Raw genomic sequence first — 22080 nt, 5'->3', positions numbered from 1 at the left:
GCCAACATAGTGAAACCCCGTCTCTACTAAAAATACAAAAATTATCTGAGTGTGGTGATGTGCACACCTGTAATCTCAGCTACTCGGGAGGCTGAGGCAGGAGAATTGCTTTAGCGTGGGAGACAGAGGTTGCAGTGAGCCAAGATTGCACCACTGCACTCCAGCCTGGGCGACAGAGTGAAACTCTGTCTCAAAAAAATAATAATAAAATAAAATAAACTCAAAATGGACCAAAGATCTAAACATAAGAGCTGCACTTACGCAAACTCTTAGAAGAAGAAAACGGGCGAAAACTTCATGCTTGGATTTGTCAGTGGTTTCTTGGATATGACACCAAAAGCACAGGCAACAAACAAAAGAAAAAATAGTAAGTTTGGACTTTATCAAAATTGAAAACATGCGTCAGAGGACGCTATCAACAGAATGAAAAGGTAACACACAGGAGAAAATATTTCAATCATACATTTGATAAGAGACTTAAATGTAGAATATATAAAGAACTCCTACAACTCAACAACCACCAAAGAAAAACCAATTCAAAAATGGACAAAGGATTTCAGTAAATGTGTTTCCAAAGACATACAGACTAGTGTTCAACATCACTAGTCATTAGGGAGAAGCAAATAGAAATCACCATGAGGTACCACTTCATATCCATTGGGAAGGCTATTATCACAAAACAAAACAACAAATAACGTGTTGGTAAGGGTACAGAGAAATTAGAAACCTGGGCTTTGCTGGTGGGGGTGTAAAATAGTATAGCCATTGTGGAGAACAGTATAGTGATTTTTTAAGAAATTAAATATAGGGTGGATGTGGTGGCTCATGCCTGTAATCCCAGCACTTTAGGACGCTGAGGCGGGTGGATCACGAGGTCAAGAGATTGAGACCAGCCTGACCAACATGGTGAAAACCGTCCCTACTAAAAATACAAAACTTAGCTGGGCACGGTGGCACACACCTGTAGTCCCAGCTGCTCAGGAGGCGTAGGCAGGAGAATCACTTGAACTCGGAAAGTGGAGGTTGCAGTAAGCCGAGATGGCACCACTGCACTCCAGCCTGGCGACAGAGCAAGGCTCCGTCTCAAAAGAAAAAAAGAATATAAATTACGTTATGATCCAACAATTCCACTTCTCAGTGTATACCCAAAAGAAATGACAGTGGGAACTCACCAGATATTTGTACACTATGTTCATAATAGCACCATTCACAATAGCCAAAAAGTAGGAGCTACCCAAGCAACCAAGTGTTTATCTAAACAAAATGTGGCACATACATACAATGGAATATGGAAGCCTTTCAAAGGGGGACCTTTTTTTTTTTTTTGAGATGGAGTCTTGCTCTGTCGCCTAGGCTGGAGTACAGTGGCGCCATCTCGACCCACTGTAACTTCCACCTCCCGGGCTCAAGCGATTCAAAAGGAGGGAAATTTTGACACATGCTATCACATGGATAAGCGTTGGAAACTTTGTTACCTGACATAAGCCAGTAACAAAAGAACAAATATGGTATGATTTCTCTTATATGAGGTTCCTAGAGTAGTCAAAGCCATAGACAGAAAGTAGAATGGTGGCTACCAGGGGTTAGGGGGCTGAGTGGACCTGGCTAACACAGTGAAACCCCGTCTCTACTAAAAAAATGCAAAAAAATTAGCTGAGCATGGTTGCGGGTACCTGTAGTCCCAGCTACTTGGGAGGCTGAGGCAGGAGAATGGTGTGAACCCAGGAGGCTGAGCTTGCAGTGAGCCGAGATCGTACCACTGCACTCCAGCTTGGGCGACAGAGCGAGACTCCATCTCAAAAAAAAAAAAAAATACAAAACATCTTAATGTGTAGAGTGCTGGGTCATATGGACTGTTGTAAACCAAATCTGTATATATTTAATATGGCATTGTATACTGAACCTTTACAGTATATGGTAGCATCTTAAAGGCATTGAAAAGTCCTACAGTTAAGAAACTGTTTAATATGTTATATCAAGTGTTGGCAAAGGTTTTCTGTAAAGGAACAGTTAGTTAATATTTTAGGCTTTGTGGGCCATTCAATGTTTGTTGCAGGTGCTAAGCTCTGGAGTTATACTGCAAAAGCAGCCATGGACAATATGCAAAGCAATGAGCACAGCTAGTTTCCAATAAAACAACAGAATTAGGTGGACAACCAGATTGGGCCTGCAGGCTGTAATTGATATTTAACAAAGGTTTTTTTTGGTTTTTTTTTTCGTTTGGTTTTTGAGATGCAGTCTTGCTCTGTCGCCCAGGCTGGAGTGCAGTGGCGCCATCTCGGCTCACTGCGAACTCCGTCTCCTGGGTTAAGCAGTTCTCCTGCCTCAGTCTCCCAAGTAGCTGGGACTACAGGTACGTGCCACCACGCCCGGCTATTTTTTTTGTATTTTTAGTAGAGGTGGAGTTTTACCGGGTTAGCCAGGATGGTCTTAATCTCCTGACCTTGCGATCCACCTGCCTCAGCCTCCCAAAGTGCTGAGATTATAGGCGTGAGCCACCACGCCCAGCCTAACAAAGGTTTTTTAGTGTACAAATCTGTCTGGCCGGGCGCCGTGGCTCATGCCTGTAATCCCAACGCTTTGGGAGGCCGAGGTGGGCGGATCACAAGGTCAAGAGATCAAGACCATGGTAAAACCCTGTCTCTACTAAAAATACAAAAAATTAGCCGAGTGCTGTGGCGGGCGCCTGTAGTCCCAGCTACTCAGGAGGCTGAGGCAGGAGAATGGTGTGAACCCAGGAGGCGGAGCTTGCGGTGAGCCGAGATCACACCACTGCACTCCAGCCTGGGGGACAGAGCAAGACTCCGTCTCAAAAAAAAAAAAATCTGGAAAAATCTGTGTCTATTCTATATGTCAGACCAGTCCCTAGTACCAATTAGTATTATACTCTTTTTGTCAGTATTGGCTAAAAGATTATCCAAGTAAATAATTTATCACCCTAGGACTATATTTAAGGACTGATATAACATGGCTTGTTCCAGGACTGTGAAGGTGGCCAGCAATAGGAAATTTGTTGATGTAATTACATTATTGGATTGAAAATCCAGGTGATGTCATCGATAGATACCAAATAGCATTTTAGATAATTTAATATCCAGAAATGCCCAGTATTGTGTAACTTAAATGTGAAAATAAAGAACCATAATTAACTGGAAAAACAGAAAAATTAATAGGGGATTCCTATATTCTTTTGATAGGGAAGGGCCCTTCTAAACATGACTCCAAGATGAGAAATAGATATAATACACAAAATATAATTTCTGTACAGCAATATTATAGTAAAAGTTAAAGGAAGAATTACATACACTTAAAGATTTGCCAACAAAAATATACTCTAAAGTGTTAACAGTGCTTAATTTCCTAGAGATTGAATAACACATAACCTTTCTTATGTACCGTTGGGTTTTTTGAAAGCATGTATAGGCCAGGCATGGTGGCTCATGCCTATAATCCCTGCACTTTGTGAGGCCAAGATGGGCTGATCACTTGAGGTTAGGAGTTCGAGACCATCCAGGCCAACACAGTGAAACCTCGTCTCTACTAAAAATACGAAAATTGGCCAGGCACAGTGGTTTGTGCCTGTAATCCCAGCACTTTGGGAGGCCGAGGCAGGCAGATCACGTGAGGCCAAGAATTCAAGACCAGCCTGGCCAACGTGGCACAACCCCATCTCTACTAAAAATACAAAAATTGGCCAGGCATGGTGGCTTAAGCCTGTAATCTCAGCTACTTGGGAGACTGAGGCACAAGAATCGCTTGAACCCGGGAGGCAGAAGTTGCAGTGAGCTGAGATCGTGCCAGTGCACTCCAGCCTGGGCAGCAGAATGAGACTCCATCTCAAAAAAATAAATAAATAACTGGGCATGCTGACGCAGCCTGTAGTCCCAGCTGCGCAGGAGGATGATGCAGGAGAGTTGCTTAAGCCCAAGAGGCAGAGGTTGCAGCAAGCCAAGATCACGCCACTGCATTCCAGCCTAGACGACAGAGCAAGACTGTCTCAACAAATAAAAAATTTTTAAAAAGCATATAACTTTTATAATCATCAAATATATAGATATTTCCATTTTGACAAGAATAATAAAGAAGAGTAAATCATATTTATTCTTTCTGTTTGCCTGGGCAAGAAGGTATTAACGTGGAGAAATCTTTTGAGAAGTTTCAAACAAGTTTTCACACGTAAAGACTTAACTGTGATTTATATGAATAATACCATGTGGGCTGGGCTCGGTGGCTCACGCCTGTAATCACAGCACTTTGGGAGACCAAGGCGGGTGGGTCACAAGGTCAGGAGTTTGAGACCAGCCTGACCACTATGGTGAAACCCCATATCTACTAAAAAAAATACAAAAATTAGTTGGGCATGGTGGCGGGTGCCTGTAGTCCCAGCTACTCAGGAGGCTGAGGCCGGAGAATGGCGTGATCCCGGAGGCGGAGCTTGTAGTGAGCCGAGATTGCACCATTGCACTCCAGCCTGGGCAACAGAGTGAGACTCCACCTCAATAAATAAATAAATAATACCATGTGTAACTACTTAAAGCATGACTAGGTAGTTTTTATACTATTATCAGATTTTTAGACTGAAATGATATTAAATGTTACAGGTAAGCATTGTGTTTTCCATTTTCTCTTTGTTAAAAGTTCTTTTGGCACTTTAAGTTCTTTTACATTTGAAATCTGTATCATACTAGACTTTCTGCTTACTTTTAAGTTTAATAAGATAATGTAGGACTAGGTGTAGTGGCTCATGCCTGTAATCCCAACACTTTGGGAGACCAAGCTGGGAAGATCACTTGAGCCCCAAAGTTTAAGACCAATAGTGAGACCCCATTTCTACAATAAATTAAAAACTTAGCCAAGTATGGTGGTGTGCATCTGTAGTCCCCGCTGTCTGTCGGGATGGGGGGAAAGCTGAGGTGGGAGAATCACTAGACTAGAGCCTGGGAGGACAAGGCTTCAGTGTATGGTTAATATGATTTGTTGACTCTTCAAAGATTTGTGCATATAAAGTTTATCTTCGTGCAAAATTTAGTAAAGTAAATGTCATTTAATTTTAGAGCAATACTACAGAATTCCTGGACAGAAGTCATGGATTTAATATTGAAACCCCGCTCTGGAGGTGAGAATAAAATTCATGTTAAGAAAATAAATAGCCGGGCGCGGTGGCTCAAGCCTGTAATCCCAGCACTTTGGGAGGCCGAGACGGGCGGATCACGAGGTCAGGAGATCGAGACCATCCTGGCTAACCCGGTGAAACCCCGTCTCTATTAAAAAATACAAAAAACTAGCCGGGCGTGGTGGCAGGCGCCTGTAGTCCCAGCTGCTCGGGAGGCTGAGGCAGGAGAATGGCGTAAACCCAGGAGGCGGAGCTTGCAGTGAGCTGAGATCCCGCCACTGCACTCCAGCCTGGGCGACAGAGCGAGACTCCGTCTCAAAAAAAAAAAAAAAAAAAGAAAATAAATAGAATGTATGGCTAGGTATTCATGAAATTGCTTTGAATAAAAGCATTTGTGCAAATTGAGGTTGTTATTTCAGTATTTTATTTGTTTTTACAATGAAAGTATAAATTTATATTTTTCAACAGTTTTATGTGTATATTTAAGATTTATAATTTATATCCTAGTTGAGCTTTTTTTTTTTTTTTTTTTTTTTTTTGGTTTGGTTTTTTTTTTGTTTCCCAGGCTGGAGTGCAATGGCATGATCTCGGCTCACTGCAACCTCCGCCTCCTGGGTTCAAGTGATTCTCCTGCCTCAGCCTCCTGAGTAGCTGGGATTACAGGCATGCATCACCATGCTTGGCTCATTTTGTATTTTTAGTAGAGACAGGGTTTCACCATATTGGCCAGGCTGGTCTCGAACTCCTGACCTCAGGTGATCTGCCCACCTCAGCCTCCCAGAGTGTTAGGATTACAGGCGTGAGCCACCATACCCAACCTCTATTTTAACTCTTTAGCTTGTTCAGTGTATTAATTCGTAACTGAATACAAATATATATTTTTAAATGAATATATATGTTTTTCTTCACGCACTAAATCTGAGTGTATAAGAATCTAAGACATTTCACTTGTGGTTATTTTACTAAAACAGTGTAATGGAATATAAAAACTTGGCAAAAACACCTTGAGGATTTACAGTGTGAAGAAGTCACCAAAACTTTCCAGCCGGGCGCGGTGGCTCAAGCCTGTAATCCCAGCACTTTGGGAGGCCGAGACGGGCGGATCACGAGGTCAGGAGATCGAGACCATCCTGGCTAACGCGGTGAAACCCCGTCTCTACTAAAAAATACAAAAAACTAGCCGGGCGCGGTGGCCAGCGCCTGTAGTCCCAGCTACTCGGGAGGCTGAGGCAGGAGAATGGCGTAAACCCGGGAGGCGGAGCTTGCAGTGAGCCGAGATCGCGCCACTGCACTCCAGCCTGGGCGACAGAGCGAGACTCTGTCTCAAAAAAAAAAAAAAAAAAAAAAAAAAACTTTCCAAAAAGTATCTCTAAAATCATCTTGAATGAAAAGGATTAAACTACTGATTGTCAAAATACTTATGCTCACTTTGGGTAATTCATTTGCAAACTATAAAAAGATAAAATTATCTAATTTTAAGGAAAGTAACCCGTTAAACTTGACATTACAATGGAAAAGGAGAGAAGAAAGTACTACCGTGTTTTTGTCATGTTGAATCAGCTATGATAATTTACAGTTAAATAGCTTTTACTTTTGACCTGAGGGTGATCGTACGTTGACAAAGTCAAATAGTTCTGTAAATTTTCTATATTTCCCATCTTTACACTTCCTCAGATGAGTGGAAGCTATAAACAGCACCTATATTTCAAATAACATTTTCTAATTTTGTGTTCTCTGTGAAGTGTACTTTAAGTTATGGAAGTCTGTCTATTGGGTAGGTCATTTAACGCTAGCTTTTTTCCCCCACAGCTGAAAAGGGCTACTTGGTTAAATGCAGAGAAGAATGGGCAAAGACCAAAGATCCAGCTGCTGCCCTCAGAAAACTACCTGTCAAAAGGTGTGTGGAAGGGCAGCTGCTTCGAGGACTTTCAAAATATGGAATGAAGAATATAGTCTCTGCATTTGGCATAGTGAGTGCAATTTGTGAAGTCAGGCAATGGCTCAAGGTGTTGTAATGCTTTTTAAATTTCATCTTGAAAGATTTTACTAAATTTTGAAAGAGCAGAAGGTAAATAAGGATCCTTAGGTGATCTCTGAGGTATTTCACCTGAGTAATCTTTGTTCGGACCCTGAGTGGTGATGAGGGGGTGGATGCGGGCATTACTTATTGAGGGCACAAGAAAAGCGTCAATGTGGAAAACATAATCTTCAGTGGAAATTCTGTTTAAATTAAGTCTCTTGGTATTTGAGAAGTTCAGAATCTATCGTATAGTCATTTCTTGATCATTCCGTCACCAGAACTGTAAACTGCCTTAGTAAAAGTGTTGAACAGTAAGCAGTCTAAATAGTTGCATTTTAGTCTGGTTTCATCATGGTGATTCAAGAGTAGCCTATACCAGTATTTGGATATGTATAATCCAGGACTCCATGCACTCCAGCCTGGGCAACAAAGTTAAACGTAACAAATGTTAAAGTTTAACCCTTAAACCTAAGTTTTACTTTTCCTAGATGCACAAACAAAGCAGAATTCTTTTTTTTTTTTTTTTTTTTTTTTTTTTTGAGACTGAGTCTGGCTCTGTCGCCCAGGCTGGAGTGCGGTGGCCGGATCTCAGCTCACTGCAAGCTCCGCCTCCCGGGTTCACGCCATTCTCCTGCCTCAGCCTCCCGAGTAGCTGGGACCACAGGCGCCCGCCACTTCGCCCGGCTAGTTTTTGTATTTTTTTAGTAGAGACGGGGTTTCACCGTGTTAGCCAGGATGGTCTCGATCTCCTGACCTCGTGATCCGCCCGTCTCGGCCTCCCAAAGTGCTGGGATTACAGGCTTGAGCCACCGCGCCCGGCGCAGAATTCTTGCCGCATGGAATTAGTTGTCAGTTCAGTCATTTAGGTTCTCTCTTTATCCATGGAATTACGGGAGAAAAAGCACTGTTAGCTTGAAAATTGATGTGTAAATTCCTTAAGTTTGAAGACTGTGCCATTGATGTAAGGCAGGCTTGTCCAATCTGCAGCCTGCGGGGCCACATGCAGCCCAGGACAACTTTGAATGTGGCCCGATACAAATTCGTAAACTTTTCCTAAAATATTATGGCCCAGTGTGGTGGCTCATGCCTGTAATCCCGGCAGTTTGGGAGGCGAAGATCACCTGAGGTCTGGAGTTCAAGACCAGCCTGGCCAGCATGGTGAAACCCTGTCTTTACTAAAAATACAAAAAATAGCCAGGCGTAGTGGCAGATGCCTGTAATCCCAGCTATTTGAGAGACTGAGGCAGGAGAATCGCTTGAACCCAAGAGGCAGAGGTTGCATTGAGCCGGGATCGCGCCATTGCACTCCAGCCTGGGCAACAAAGCAAGACTCTGTCTCAAAATAAATAAATAAAATGATTATCCGGACATGGTGGTGCACACCTGTAGTCCCAGCTACTCAGAAGGCTGAGGTGGGAGAATCACTTGAACCTGGGAGGCGGAAGTTGCAGTGAACTGAGATCGTGTCATTGCACTCCAGCCTAGGTGACGGAGTGAGACTTTATATCAAAAAAAAAAAAAATGAGAGATTAAAGTAGAAGGAAAAAAAAATAAAAATGAGAAATTAAAAAGAAAAAATGAGAGATTAAAGTAGAAGTTTTGGCTGGGCACGGTGGCTCATGCCTGTAATCCCAGCACTTTGGGAGGCTGAGGCTGGTGGATTGCTTGAACCTAGGAGTTTGTGACCAGCCTGGGCAACATGGCAAAACCCTGTCTCTAGAAAGAAAACTCAAAGAACTAGCCTGGCATGGTGGTGCACAGCTGTAGTCACAGCTACTCGAGAGGCTGAGGTGGGAGAATCACCTGAGCTTGGGAGTTTGATGCTACAGTGAGCCATGATCACACCACTGCACTCCAGTGTGGGCGACAGAATGAAAACCTGCCTCAAAAATAAATACATAAAAGTAAATAAATAAATACAGTAGAAGTTTCTTATACTAGGATTACCACTAACAAGCAAGGTATCTTAGAAAGTACAGCACGTTTTGGCTGGGTGTAGTTGCTCACGCCTGTAATCCCAGCACTTTGGGAGGCCAAGTTGGGCGGATCACCTGAGGTCAGGAGTTCAAGACCAGCCTGGCCAACATGGTGAAACCCTGACTCTACTAAAAATACAAAAATTAGGCATGGTGGTGCACCCCTGTAATCCCAGCTACTTGGTAGGCTGAGGTGGGAGAATTGCTTGAACTTGAGAGGTGGAGGCTGCAGTGAGCCAAGATCGTGCCACTGCACTCCAGCCTGGGCGACAGAGCGAGACCCCGTCTCAAAAAAAAAAGTACAGCACTTTTTATATTTAGAATATGTTTTCTTGCCTATTTTTTTTCCTTCCCTCCAGATACCCAGAAATAATCGCTTAATGTATATTCATAGCTACCAAAGCTATGTGTGGAATAACATGGTAAGCAAGAGGATAGAAGACTATGGACTAAAACCTGTTCCGGGGGACCTCGTTCTCAAAGGAGGTAAAAAGGCAAATGTCTTCGTTACTCAACCAAGCTAGGGTTCAGTTAGTTGCCACTAGTGGTTTTCAAGTCCATCCTGGCTACTAATTAAGAAAGAGAGATGTGGCGAGGCATGGTGGCACATGCCCATAATCCTAACACTTTGGGTGGCCAAGGTGGGTGGATCACCTGAGGTCAGGAGGTCAAGACCAGTCTGGCCAATATGAAGAAACCCTGTTTCTACTGAAAATACAAAAATTAACTGGGTGTGGTGGTGCATGCCTGTAATCCCAGCTACTTGGGAGGCTGAGGCAGGAGAATCGCTTGAACCCAGGAGGCAGACGTTGCAATGAGCCAAGATAGTGCCACTACACTCCAGCCTGGGTGACACAGTGAGACTCCATCTTAAAAAAAAAAAAAAAAAGAGAGATGTCTAGTAAGCTTGAGATGAAGGGACCTTGCAGACTTACATTGTTTAGTTTGTATCTGTATCTTTAAAGAAAAAATGTACATCTGGTTTGAGTAAGCACCTCGAACTCAAACTCCCCACCTCAGGTGATCCGCCCACCTCGGCCTCCCAAAGTGCTGGGATTACATGTGTGAGCCACCGTGCCTGGCCTAAGTAAGCACCTCTCTTTGGGCCTTCCTTCTCTCAACTCAAATAGTATTTGGGCTAAATGATGGCTGAAATCTCTTTCAAAACTTCATTCTAGGTCTAGCAAATAAATACACCTCTGGATGTTTCTTGTTAGCCAGCCTTAAAGAGTTTCTTCAAGTTGCCAGGCACAGTGGCTCATGCCTATAATCCCAGCACTTTGGGAGGCCAAGGCGGGCGGATCATAAAATCAGGAGATCGAGACCATCTTGGCTAACACAGTGAAACCCCGTCTGTACTAAAAATACAAAAAAAATTAGCTGGGTGTGGTCGTGGGCGCCTGTAGTCCCAACTACTCAGGAGGTTGAGGCAGGAGAATGGCATGAACCCGGGAGGCGGAGCTTGCAGTGAGCCGAGATCACACCACTGCATTCCAGCCTGGGTGACAGTGGGAGACTCTGTCTCAAAAACAACAAAAAAGAGTTTCTTCAAACTCAAATAGAATGGGCATTTAGTATATACTGTGCCCAAAATGTTCCCAAGACAGTCCTAATACCCCATCTGCTGTGAAGCCCGTACTGTGTGCCAGGCCCCATGAAGCCCATTCTGTGTGCCAGGCCTTGGCACTAAGCCCTGTACCTGTGTCTTTTAAAGCCCCAGTGTTACTGTGAAGTATTTTCTCTGCTTTTTCAGATGAGGTTTAGTCACTTGCCCAAGGTTCCACAGCTAGTTAAAAAAAAAAACAGAAAAAACTGGGATTCAGAGTTCAATCTATCTGATTCCAAACTCTATGTGTGTCTCTGGCATACTAGGCTACCATCTATTAACTGAATACATGGTCTGCTTATCTGCAGGCAGACCCCATAAACCCACTAAGGTTCTAACTCTGTTCAGAAATTTTAAATTATTTTTCCTGATTTAGCTTTTTTCCCTCATGCCATGTTAGTCACATCCAGTATATTTTAATGTCCTGGGTGCTGCTGTGTTTCATCCTCCTAAGTTTTTTTTTGTTTGTTTTTTGTTTGTGTTTTAGCGAATTGCATCCATTTATGATGCCACTGTAAATACGATTTTGTAGTATGGAGGCTTTTCATAGTGTTTTCTTAACGTTATTTAGGAAGGATAGAGGAACTGGTTTTAAACAGTAGGCATTGAAAAAATGTGGATGCAGCTCAGTGATAAATGTTTTTAAATTTTCATTGAAATTCTTTTTTTTTTTTTTTTTTTTTGAGACGGAGTCTCGCTGTGTCGCCCAGGCTGGAGTGCAGTGGCGCTATCTCGGCTCACTGCAAGCTCCGCCTCCCAGGTTCCCACCATTCTCCTGCCTCAGCCTCCCGAGTAGCTGGGACTACAGGCGCCCACCACCACGCCCGGCTAATTTTTGTATTTTTAGTAGAAACGGGGTTTCACCATGTTGGCCAGGATGGTCTCGATCTCCTGACCTCGTGATCCGCCCACCTCGGCCTCCCAAAGTGCTGGGATTACAGGCGTGAGCCACCATGTCTGGCCATTTTCATTGAAATTTTTACTTTAGATTTGGTGCAGTAGCTCACACCTGTAATCTCAGTACTTTGGGAGGCCAGGGCAGCAGAATCACTTGAGCCCAGGAGTTGAAGACCAGCCAGGGCAACAAAGTAAGACCCATCTCTACAAAAAATTAAAAAACTAGCCAAGCATAGCAGCACACACTTACAGTCCCAGCTTCTCGGGAGGCTGAGACAGGGAGATCACTTGAGCCGAGGAGGTTGAGGCTGCAGTGAACCTTAATCATACCACTGCACTCTAGCCTAAGTGGCAGAGCAAGACCCTGTCTCAAAAAACAAAAAACAATTTCTTTTACTTATTCTAAGTCCTTGATTTTTATTTCTTGGTTACAGTGGAAAAGACAGAAGGATATATATATCCAAACTTAACTTCTTTTTTTTTTTTTCCTTTGAGACAGAGTCTCACTCCAACACCCAGACTGGAGCACAGTGGTGCAGTCACAGCTCACTGCAGCCTCAATTTGCCAGACTCAAGTGATCCTCCTGCCTTAGCCTCCCAAGTAGCTGGGACTACAGGTGTTTGCCACCACACCCAGCTAATTTTTATATTTTTTGTAGATGTGGGGTTTCTCCATGTTATCCAGGCTGGTCTGGATCTCCTGGGCTCAAGCAGTCCACCCACCTCAGCCCACCTCAGCATCCCAGAGTGCTAGGATTAGGCATGAGCCGCTGCTCCTGGCCCCAGCTTAATTTCTTTTCTTTTTTTTTTTTTTGGAGAGGAGTTTTACTCTTGTCGCCCAGGCTGGAGTGCAATGGCATGATCTCAGCTCACTGCAACCTCCGCCTCCCAGGTTCAAGCAATTCTCCTGTCTCAGCCTCCCGAGTAGCTGGGATTACAGGCATATGCCACCACGCCTGGCTAATTTTAGTATTTTTAGTAAAGACGTGGTTTCTCCATGTTGGTCAGGCTGGTCTTGAACTCCCAACCTCAGGTGATCCATCCACCTTGACCTTACAAAGTACTGAGATTACAGCCAAGTGAGCCACCGTGCCCAGCATAATTTCTTTAAGCTTTCTAGGCCACTGAATCTGTACCAACTTGTACTTCTGACTTGCTTAGATGTGTATAATTTTAGAAGATTGAGTTCATAACAATATTGCCTATTTTCTTAATTTGTTGTTCACTTGTGAATTTACAGCCACAGCCTCCTATATTGAGGAAGATGATGTTAATAATTACTCTATCCATGATGTAGTAATGCCTTTGCCTGGCTTTGATGTTATCTACCCAAAGCATAAAAGTAAGTTCCCTGTATGGGGTAAATAGTTATAACAAGTTTAACATAATGAAGCTACTATTTCAAACATATATAATCTTTGGTTATTTATGACAGTCTCCCAGAAAGGGATGCATTCACATGGATAATTTAAATTAAGAAATTCTACCTCTGAATCTAAAATGAAAATTGAAATTATAAAATAAAATAAATAGGCCAGGCGCGGTGGCTCACGCCTATAATCCCAACACTTTGGGAGGCTGAGATGGGTGGATTGCTTAAGCTCCAGAATTCGAGACCAGCCTGGGCAACCTGGCAAAACCCCGTCTCTACTAAAAATACAAAAATTAGCCGGGCTTGGTGGTGCGCACCTGAGGTCCCAGCTACTTGGGAGGCTGAGGTGGGAGGATGGCTTGAGCCCAGCAGGCAGAGGTTGTGGTGTGCCGAGATCACGCCACTGCACTCCTGCCTCGGCGACAGAGCAAGACTCTGTCTCAGAGAAAAAAAAAAAAAGCGGGGGCGGGGGAAAGGGGGGATTTGTTAGGGAAACTGGCCTACTTGATTGTGGAGTTGAGAAGTCCCACTATAGGCCATCTGCAAATGGGAGAACTGGGAAAGCCAGCAACATGGTTTAGTCCAAGTGTGAAGGCCTCAGAACCAGGGAAGCCAATGATGTAACTCTCAGTTGGAGGTCAAAGACTTGCGACCTGGGGAACCAATGGTATAAGTCCCAGAGTGCATAGGCCAGAGAATCTGGAGTTGACATCCAGAGACAGGCGAAGAAGGGCATCTGGCTCTGGGAAGGAGAGGAAGAGAATTCACCCTTCTCTGCCTTTATGTTCCATCCAGGCCCCCAGCCAATTGGAGGTGTGCGCCCACCTTGAGGGCGGATCTTCCCCACTCTGCCCACCAACTCACATGCCAGTCTCCTCTAGAAACACCCTCACCAACTCACCCGGCACAGTCCGGTCACTCTAATCAAATGCCACACCACCTGGATTTCCCTGTGAGAAGGCTGAGCTCAGTGCCTACTGAAGCACTGAAAATAAATCATGTTTTACTAGCTGTTGGGGTCTCCCTTACCGCAGTCAAGTTAACACCCAAAATCAACTATCATAAAGAAGAAAACATTGTTTTCCTCTTCTCTTTTTTTTTTTTTTTTTTTTTTGAGACGGAGTCTCGCGCTGTGTCACCCAGGCTGGAGTGCAGTGGCGCGATCTCGGCTCACTGCAAGCTCCGCCTCCCAGGTTCACGCCATTCTCCTGCCTCAGCCTCCGAGTAGCTGGGACTACAGGCGCCCGCCACCTCGCCCGGCTAGTTTTTTGTATTTTTAGTAGAGACGGGGTTTTCCATGTTAGCCAGGATGGTCTCGATCTCCTGACCTCGTGATCCACCCGCCTCGGCCTCCCAAAGTGCTGGGATTACAGGCTTGAGCCACCGCGCCCGGCCTTCCTCTTCTCTTTTAAACCTTTTGGGATCAGGCACTTTGCCAGTACCAGTTAGAACATAAATTCCGCAATGCCTCTGACAAAGCCGTTCATGAAAACCCTGTAGCCAGGATGGCCATTTGTAGACTGGATGGGTGATATTTCAGGTTTCTGGGTATGTAACACATGCACACCTGGTAACTGACAGTGCTTGATTGAGGGATCCCTTTTGTCCTTAGTGTGTGGTGAGGGACCCTGTTCTAGCCAATATTTTTTATGAGTGACTTGAACAAAGAAATTTGCTTGTTATATTTACAAATTGTGAAAAATAGTCAATATTAAGTATATGAAAAATAAGTATTCAAGAATTGCATAATATTCTATTGTAATATTTTAAAAACACAATTTCAGTGTATTTGCATTTATCCATCCAGTAATTTATCCAATATGTATGACACTTCATATTCAATGTCTTATATTAGTTATTGAGTGGAAGACTAGCAAAAGTTGTAATAGAGGGGCAAGTTTGCAGTAAATAATTTAGTAAGATGTTAAAAAAAAGAAAGAACTGCAGAAGGCATTTAATAGGAATGAATGTAAATTCCCACATTTATGCCCAGTGATCAAATGCCAATAGAAAAGGCCCAGTTTGATAGTAGTTTGTATAAGAAGTTTAAAATATCTGGAGTTGCTATTGTATATGAGCCTGTTACCCTGGGGCAGATAAAAGGTTTGTGGGAAATACAGAAATGTTAAAGGAGAGACAGCTAAGGGAAGCATTGTTTGGTCTAGAGAAGATATGGCTAAAAGATCCAGTACTTATAACTATATGTCGAAGAGGACAGTTAATCCACTGTGTTCCAAAGCGTCAACAGAAGTTATAAGAAAATGGATTTCAGCTTGGAATAGGAAGAACTTTCTAATAATTGCATGCCTCACAAAGAAGTATTTCCCCATTGACTGTGCAAGCAGAGGCTGGAAAACCGTCTCTCTTGAGTGCTATAAAAAAGATTCTACATCAGGTGCGCGGGTGAGGCAGATGGTTTTCCAAGGTCCCTTATTTTTATACATTTATTTATAACTGCCTCTTCTAGAGAGAGTTTGAAGTCTCTGTATATGGTGTCTTCCAACTCTCAGCCCATATAAAATGTAGTTTAGCAACTTTGGATGAAATGGCCTTTTGTAGTTGGCTTGGGAACCTTACACCACAGGTCCTGTGACTGGTTGCAAAAATAACTTACAAATTGGCCAAACCAAAGCTCAGTACACCCTGTAGTCCTAGTTATTAAGTCACTAAATTTTGATTCCAGGGAACAGATTTTGGATTATAAATTAAGATGACTAATTTTATTAGGGCAGTCTAACTGAACTTACATGTTACTCTATTTATAATCTAGTTCAGGATAACTTGACTGACAAGCTGCATTTCAACTAACTTTTTGTATTTTATATTAGTTCAAGAAGCCTACAGGGAAATGCTCACAGCTGACAATCTTGATATTGACAACATGAGACACAAAATTCGAGATTATTCCTTGTCAGGGGCCTACCGAAAGATCATTATTCGTCCTCAGAATGTTAGCTGGTGAGTAATCATCTGGAATGAAATAGAACTGAATTACCATGTAAGTTGTAAGCTTTTGCTTCACTTTATATAGAGTCATGTACTGCACAAAGAATTTTCAGTCAATGACAGATTGCAAATATGATGGTGGTCCCATAAGATTATAACACCATATTTTTACTTACCTTTTTTTTTTCTTTTTCTTTTTCTTTTTTTTTTTTTGAGATGGAGTTTCACTCATTACCCAGGCTGGAGCGCAATGGCGCGATCTTGGCTCACTGCAACTTCTGCTTCCCAGGTTCAAGCGATTCTCCTGCCTTAGCTTCCAGAGCAGCTAGGATTACAGGCACCTGCCACCAGACCCAGATAATTTTTGTATTTTTATTAGAGACAGGGTTTCACCATGTTGGCCAGGCTGGTGTCAAACTCCTGACCTCAGATGATCCTCCTGCCTTGGCCTCCCAAAGTGCTGGGATTACAGGCGTGAGCCACCACACCTGGCCTTACCTTTTTTCTTTTTTCTTTTCTTTTTTTTATCTTTTCTTTTCCTTTTCTTTTTGTTTTTCTTTCTTTTTCTTTTCTTTTCTTTCTTTTCTTTTTTTTTCCTTAATAGAGACAGATTCTTTCTCTGCGCCCAGGCTGAAATGCAGTGGCATAATCATGGCTTACTGCGGCAGCCTCCAACTCCTGGGCTCAAGCAATCCTCCCACCTCGGCCTCCCAAAGCATTGGGATTATGGGCATGAGCCACCATGTTTTCTGTGTTTAGATGCACAAGTACTTAACCATTGTGTTACGGTTGCCTGCAGTATTCAATACAATAAAATGCTGTATAGGTTTGTAGCCTAGGAGTAGTAGGCTGTACTCTATAACCAAGGCATGTAGTAGGCTATACCATCTGTGTTTGTGTAAGTACACACGGTGATGAAATTGCCTGACAAGGGTTAGAACGTGTCCCTGTTGTTAAGCAGTGCATGACCATATTTTTTGGTGCTTACAACCCAGCATGTAAGTGTTTCATTAGTGTTATTGTTATTATTACTATTGTTTTTTTTTTTTTTTTTTTTTTTTTTTTTTTTTGAGACGGAGTCTTGCTCTATCACCCAGGCTGGAGTGCAGTGGCCGGATCTCAGCTCACTGCAAGCTCCGCCTCCCGGGTTTACGCCATTCTCCTGCCTCAGCCTCCCGAGTAGCTGAGACTACAGGCGCCCGCCACCTCGCCCGGCTAAGTTTTTGTATTTTTAGTAGAGACGGGGTTTCACTGTGTTAGCCAGGATGGTCTCGATCTCTTGACCTCGTGATCCGCCCGTCTCGGCCTCCCAAAGTGCTGGGATTACAGGCTTGAGCCACCGCGCCCGGCCTATTACTATTGTTAACACTACTGCTACTACTTTGTATTTTTCAAATTATCAAGAAGTAAATGAAGCTAAACTGGGCACAGTGGCTAACAAGTAAGCCCAGAGACTCGGAGAGGCTGAAGCAGGAGGATTGCTTGAGGTCAGGAGTTTGAGATGAGCCTGGGCAATATAGTGAGACCCTGTCTCTAAAAAAAGAAAAGAAATAAAGCAGCTGTTTTGAATATAAACAGTTATGGAAAGTGAGTTCATTTACATTTTGTTGGCATCACTGAATTATTGAAGAAATGTGTACACAGTTAACTTTTTTCCTGTTTCTAAAAACTTAGATTTGCTTACAGAGCTATCCCTGAGCAAATTACCTTACTTAGGATTAGCTGTGAGTTCCAAACACTGCTCTGGTTGTTTTAATATCATGTTTCTAGAGAGGAAAAGATACTTGCATTCGTTTGTTTAAAAATACTTTATTGGGAGCCCAAGGTGGGAGGATCACTTGAGCCTAGGAGTTTGAGACCTGCCTCTGCAACATAGCAAGACCTTCTCTACAAAAAATTACAAAAATTAGCCTGGTGTGATGGTGCACACCTGTAGTCCCAGCTGTTTGGGAGGCCTATGTGGGAGGATTGCTTGAGCCTAAAAGGTCGAGGCTGCAGTAAGCTGTGATCACGCCACTGCCCTCCAGCCTGGGTGACCAAACGACACCTTGTCTCAAAAACAAATTTTAATACCCAGTATTATCTAAAGCTTTATTTGATAATTTTAAAATGAAATCCTAAACTAGTTGCCTATTGCCAGGAAATTACTTCATTCCCTATTTCCTTCTCTTCTCCATCTCTCTTCCCTCCTCTTCTCTGGATTACAAGCAAGAGGTCCACATGGTAGCACTTTGTCTTCCCCACTCCAGAGAACTGTTCCTCCTTAGTAACAAGCTGTTGTTGGTTGTGGCACCCACTCTGCAGAAAACGTAAATGCCATAATAATTTGATCACAGCTGTACAAAGTGAAGTGTACTGCTTCTCAATTTAAAAAGAATTGTCGGCTGGGCACGGTGACTCATGCCTGTAATCCCAGCACTTTGGGAGGGCAAGGTGGGTGGATCACGAGGTCAGGAGATCGAGACTGTCCTGGCTAACACGCTGAAACCCCGTCGCTACTAAAAATACAAAAAAATTAGCCGAGTGTGGTGGTGGGCACCTGTAGTCCCAGTTACTTGGGAGCCTGAGGCAGGAGAATGGCGTGAACCCAGGAGGCGGAGCTTGCAGTGAGCCAAGATTGCACCACTGCACTCCAGCCTGGGGGACAGAGCGAGACTCCATCTAAAAAAAAAAAAAAAAGTTGTCAGTTGTACATTTTAAAAATTTTAATTATTAATATAAAGAGATGGGGTTTCGCCATGTTGCCCAGGCTGGTCTTGAACTCCTGGGCTTAGTCAGTCATCCCACCTTGGCCTCCCAAAGTGTTGGGATTAGAGGCATAAGCCACCATGCCTGGCCCCAGTTGTACGTTTTAAAATAACTAATAGAATATAATTGGATTGAGTTGGGCACAGTGGCTCATGCCTGTAATCAGCACTTTGGGAGACTGTGGCGGGTGGGTCACCTGAGGTCAGGAGTTTGAGACCTCCCTGGTCAACATGGTGAAACTCCATCTCTACTAAAAATACAAAAATTAGCTGGGCGTGGTGGCAGGCACCTGTAGTCCCAGCTACTTGCGAGACTAAGGCAGGAGAATCGACTGAACTCAGGAGGCAGAGGTTGCAGTGAGCCAAGATCGTACCACTGCACTCCAGCCTAGGTGACAGAGTGAGACTCTGTGTGTGTGTGTGTGTGTGTGTATATATATATGCAAAACTTATGTATAAAATCTGGCCCTGCTCTGTTATTCAAGAGTCCTAACTATAATTATTTACAGTAAACTTATGTGTTTTTCTTGCTAAACAAATGATGATGAATGGCTTAGTACCTTTTATGAAAGTTCACATTCATACTTACCTTTATTCATATGTTTTGAAGGGAAGTCGTTGCATATGATGATCCCAAAATTCCACTTTTTAACACAGATGTGGACAACCTAGAAGGGAAGCCACCACCAGTTTTTGCTTCTGGTAAGTTTACTCAGTCATCAGCTCTATATTGACTTTGAAATGTTTCATTAAACAAAAATGTAATTTTTTTTTGAAAACTGCTCTTACAAGCATTACCACCACCCATGATTTCATTGTTGTTTTATGACCTTACTTTCACAATTATGACTGGAAGTTAGTAATTAAAACCAGTAAATCCTCCTGAAAACAAATGCATATTATAGATGGTTGTGATGTTAGGTGATGGAGTGTTTCTCCCCATGCCCCACAGGGAGTTACCAAAGGTGAGTGAAAATTCAGGAAGAGTCTAAAACATTAAATTGGTGGCTGGGCGTGGTGGTTCACCTGTCATCCCAGCAGTTTGGGAGACCGAGACGAAAGGATGACTTGAGGTCAGGAGTTCCAGACCTGCCTGGCCAACATGACGAAACCCCATCTCTACTGAAAATACAAAAAAAATTAGTCAGGTGTGGTGGTGGGCGCCTGTAATCCCAGCTGCCCAGGAGGCTGAGGCAGGAGAATTGCTTGAACCCGGGAGGTGGAGGAGGCTGAGGCAGGAGAATTGCTTGAACCCGGGAGGTGGAGGCTGTGGTGAGTCGAGATCACGCCACTGCACTCCAGCCTGGGCAACAGAAGGAGACTCTGTCTCAAAAAATAATTAATTAATTAATTAATTAAATTGGCATTCTCATCATCAAATTCTCGTTCTATTTTTTCCCAGGCCATAATTTATTATTATTTTTTTAACTTCACATGCATTTCTCTTTTGTGTTCTTCTGTCATCTGCCCTTTTGTGAAAGTTCGCGGGTAGAATTTCTGTAACCTTTCAGCAGGTTCACACTCACAGATCTCTTACTTCCATGGTCTCATTCTCTGAGGCCCCCTGGGAAGTGGAGTCTAAGGAAAGCAGCACAGTTCTTTGTATTTGCTTAGAGATTATGTGACTCTCGCCGGTCTGTCTGCAGCTGCCTTCATTTTCTGACTGTTTTCTTCTTTCTTGCCTGGCAGAAGGCAAATACAGGGCTCTGAAAATGGATTTTTCTCTACCCCCTTCTACTTACGCCACCATGGCCATTCGAGAAGTGCTAAAAATGGATACCAGTATCAAGAACCAGACGCAGCTGAATACAACCTGGCTTCGCTGAGCAGTACCTTGTCCACAGATTAGAAAATGCACACAAGTGTTTGCTTCCCGCTTCCCTGTGCATTTTTGTCTTAGTTCAGACTCATACATGGAATTCAAATCTTTGTAATAAAAAATTATTTGTATTTTTTTAAGTTTTTATTAGCTTAAATAAATAATTTGCAATATTTGTACATGTACACAAATCCTGAGGTTCTCAATTTTAGCTCAGAATATAAATTGGTCAAAATATACTTCAGGTGCTTAAATCATAGTACAGTGTCAGCTTTACAATAAAAAAAGGACTTTGGTTTAAAGTAACAGATTTAGATTTTGCTACACTCTCAAAAGACAGCAGGAGTATTTGACACATCTGTGATGGAGTATACAACAATTCATTTTCAGAGCAAATGCAACAAAACAAATCTGGACTATGGATAAATAATTTGAGAGCCACCACCCACAAATATAAATATAGTACTCATGCTGATTTAAATGATTTATTATCTACAAATTTATAAACAAAAAGTGATTGTCATTATCCTGCTTATGTACTAGATTCAGGCAAGCATTATAGACTTTTTAGTTGCAGTGGCTTTTGCATTTATATTATCAGTGCCTTGCAGGAACATTGCATTGATAGGCACTTTTTCTTCTTTTTTTTTTGAGACAGGATCTCGCTCTGTAGCGCAGGCTGAATTGCAGTGCAATGCTGCAATCCTCAATCTTGCACTGCAGCCTTGACCTCCCAGGCTCAAGTGACTCTCCCACCTCAGCCTCCTGAGTAGCTGGGAGTACAGGCGCACACCACCACGCCTAGCTGATTTTTGTATTTTTTGTAGAGACAGGGTTTTGCCATGTTGCTGAGGCTAACTCCTGGGATTACAGGCGTGCGCTGTGCTGGCCAGGCTTTTTTTCTTAATGTAAACGTGTACAGCTGTTTTATTAGTTAAGGTCTAATTTTTACTCTAGGTGCCTTTTATGTTCAGAACTCTTTCCACTGGACTAGTATTTGCTCAAAAATAAATAATGGTAGAGAAGAAAACTATAAAAATGGACAAGGGCTTCTTCTATCAGTAGCGTTTCCCCTTTGTCACCAATGGCTTTGGTATTTCCATGTCTGGCATTGCATAAACTTCTCTAGTGTGAAAGGATAAATATGCCTTTCTAAAGTTGTATATCATAATTGTATCAATTTTTATTTTCTATGATTTCTAGAAACAAATGTAATAAATATTTTTAAAATCTCCTTTCTACTGGTTATGTAAATAAATCAAATAAATATATCAAAATGAATGCAGGTAAGAATATTGACCTGGCCGGGCGCGGTGGCTCAAGCCTGTAATCCCAGCACTTTGGGAGGCCGAGACGGGCGGATCATGAGGTCAGGAGATCGAGACCACCCTGGCTAATACGGTGAAACCCCGTCTCTACTAAAAAATACAAAAAACTAGCCGGGCGAAGTGGCGGGTGCCTGTAGTCCCAGCTACTTGGGAGGCTGAGGCAGGAGAATGGCGTGAACCCGAGAGGAGGAGCTTGCAGTGAGCTGAGATCCGGCCACTGCACTCCAGCCTGGGTGACAGAGCAAGACTCCGTCTC

The 22080-nt window shown here is 43.0% G+C and overlaps 1 protein-coding gene across 3 annotated transcripts in view; it reads left to right on the top strand.

Annotated features, from left to right (window-relative positions):
- The window catches only part of PUS7 (pseudouridylate synthase 7), a 68901-nt gene extending 47119 nt beyond the window's left edge, over positions 1-21782 (top strand). For all 3 annotated transcript variants that reach the window (XM_025381203.1, XM_025381202.1, XM_025381201.1), the window contains 7 exons: positions 5055-5116; positions 6923-7083; positions 9469-9595; positions 12853-12954; positions 15813-15942; positions 19288-19379; positions 20367-21782. In XM_025381203.1, the coding sequence (XP_025236988.1) occupies positions 5055-5116; positions 6923-7083; positions 9469-9595; positions 12853-12954; positions 15813-15942; positions 19288-19379; positions 20367-20503 (811 nt within the window). In that variant the 3' untranslated portion in view covers positions 20504-21782. The remainder of the gene's footprint in view (positions 1-5054; positions 5117-6922; positions 7084-9468; positions 9596-12852; positions 12955-15812; positions 15943-19287; positions 19380-20366) is intronic.
- The last annotated feature ends 298 nt before the right edge of the window (positions 21783-22080 follow it).

The sequence above is a fragment of the Theropithecus gelada genome, chromosome 3 (genome assembly GCF_003255815.1).
Source record: "Theropithecus gelada isolate Dixy chromosome 3, Tgel_1.0, whole genome shotgun sequence".
NCBI classification, from domain to species: Eukaryota; Metazoa; Chordata; class Mammalia; order Primates; family Cercopithecidae; genus Theropithecus; species Theropithecus gelada.
The sequence above is the reverse complement of the archived record's forward strand: the minus strand, read 5'-3'. Positions and strand labels throughout refer to the sequence as shown.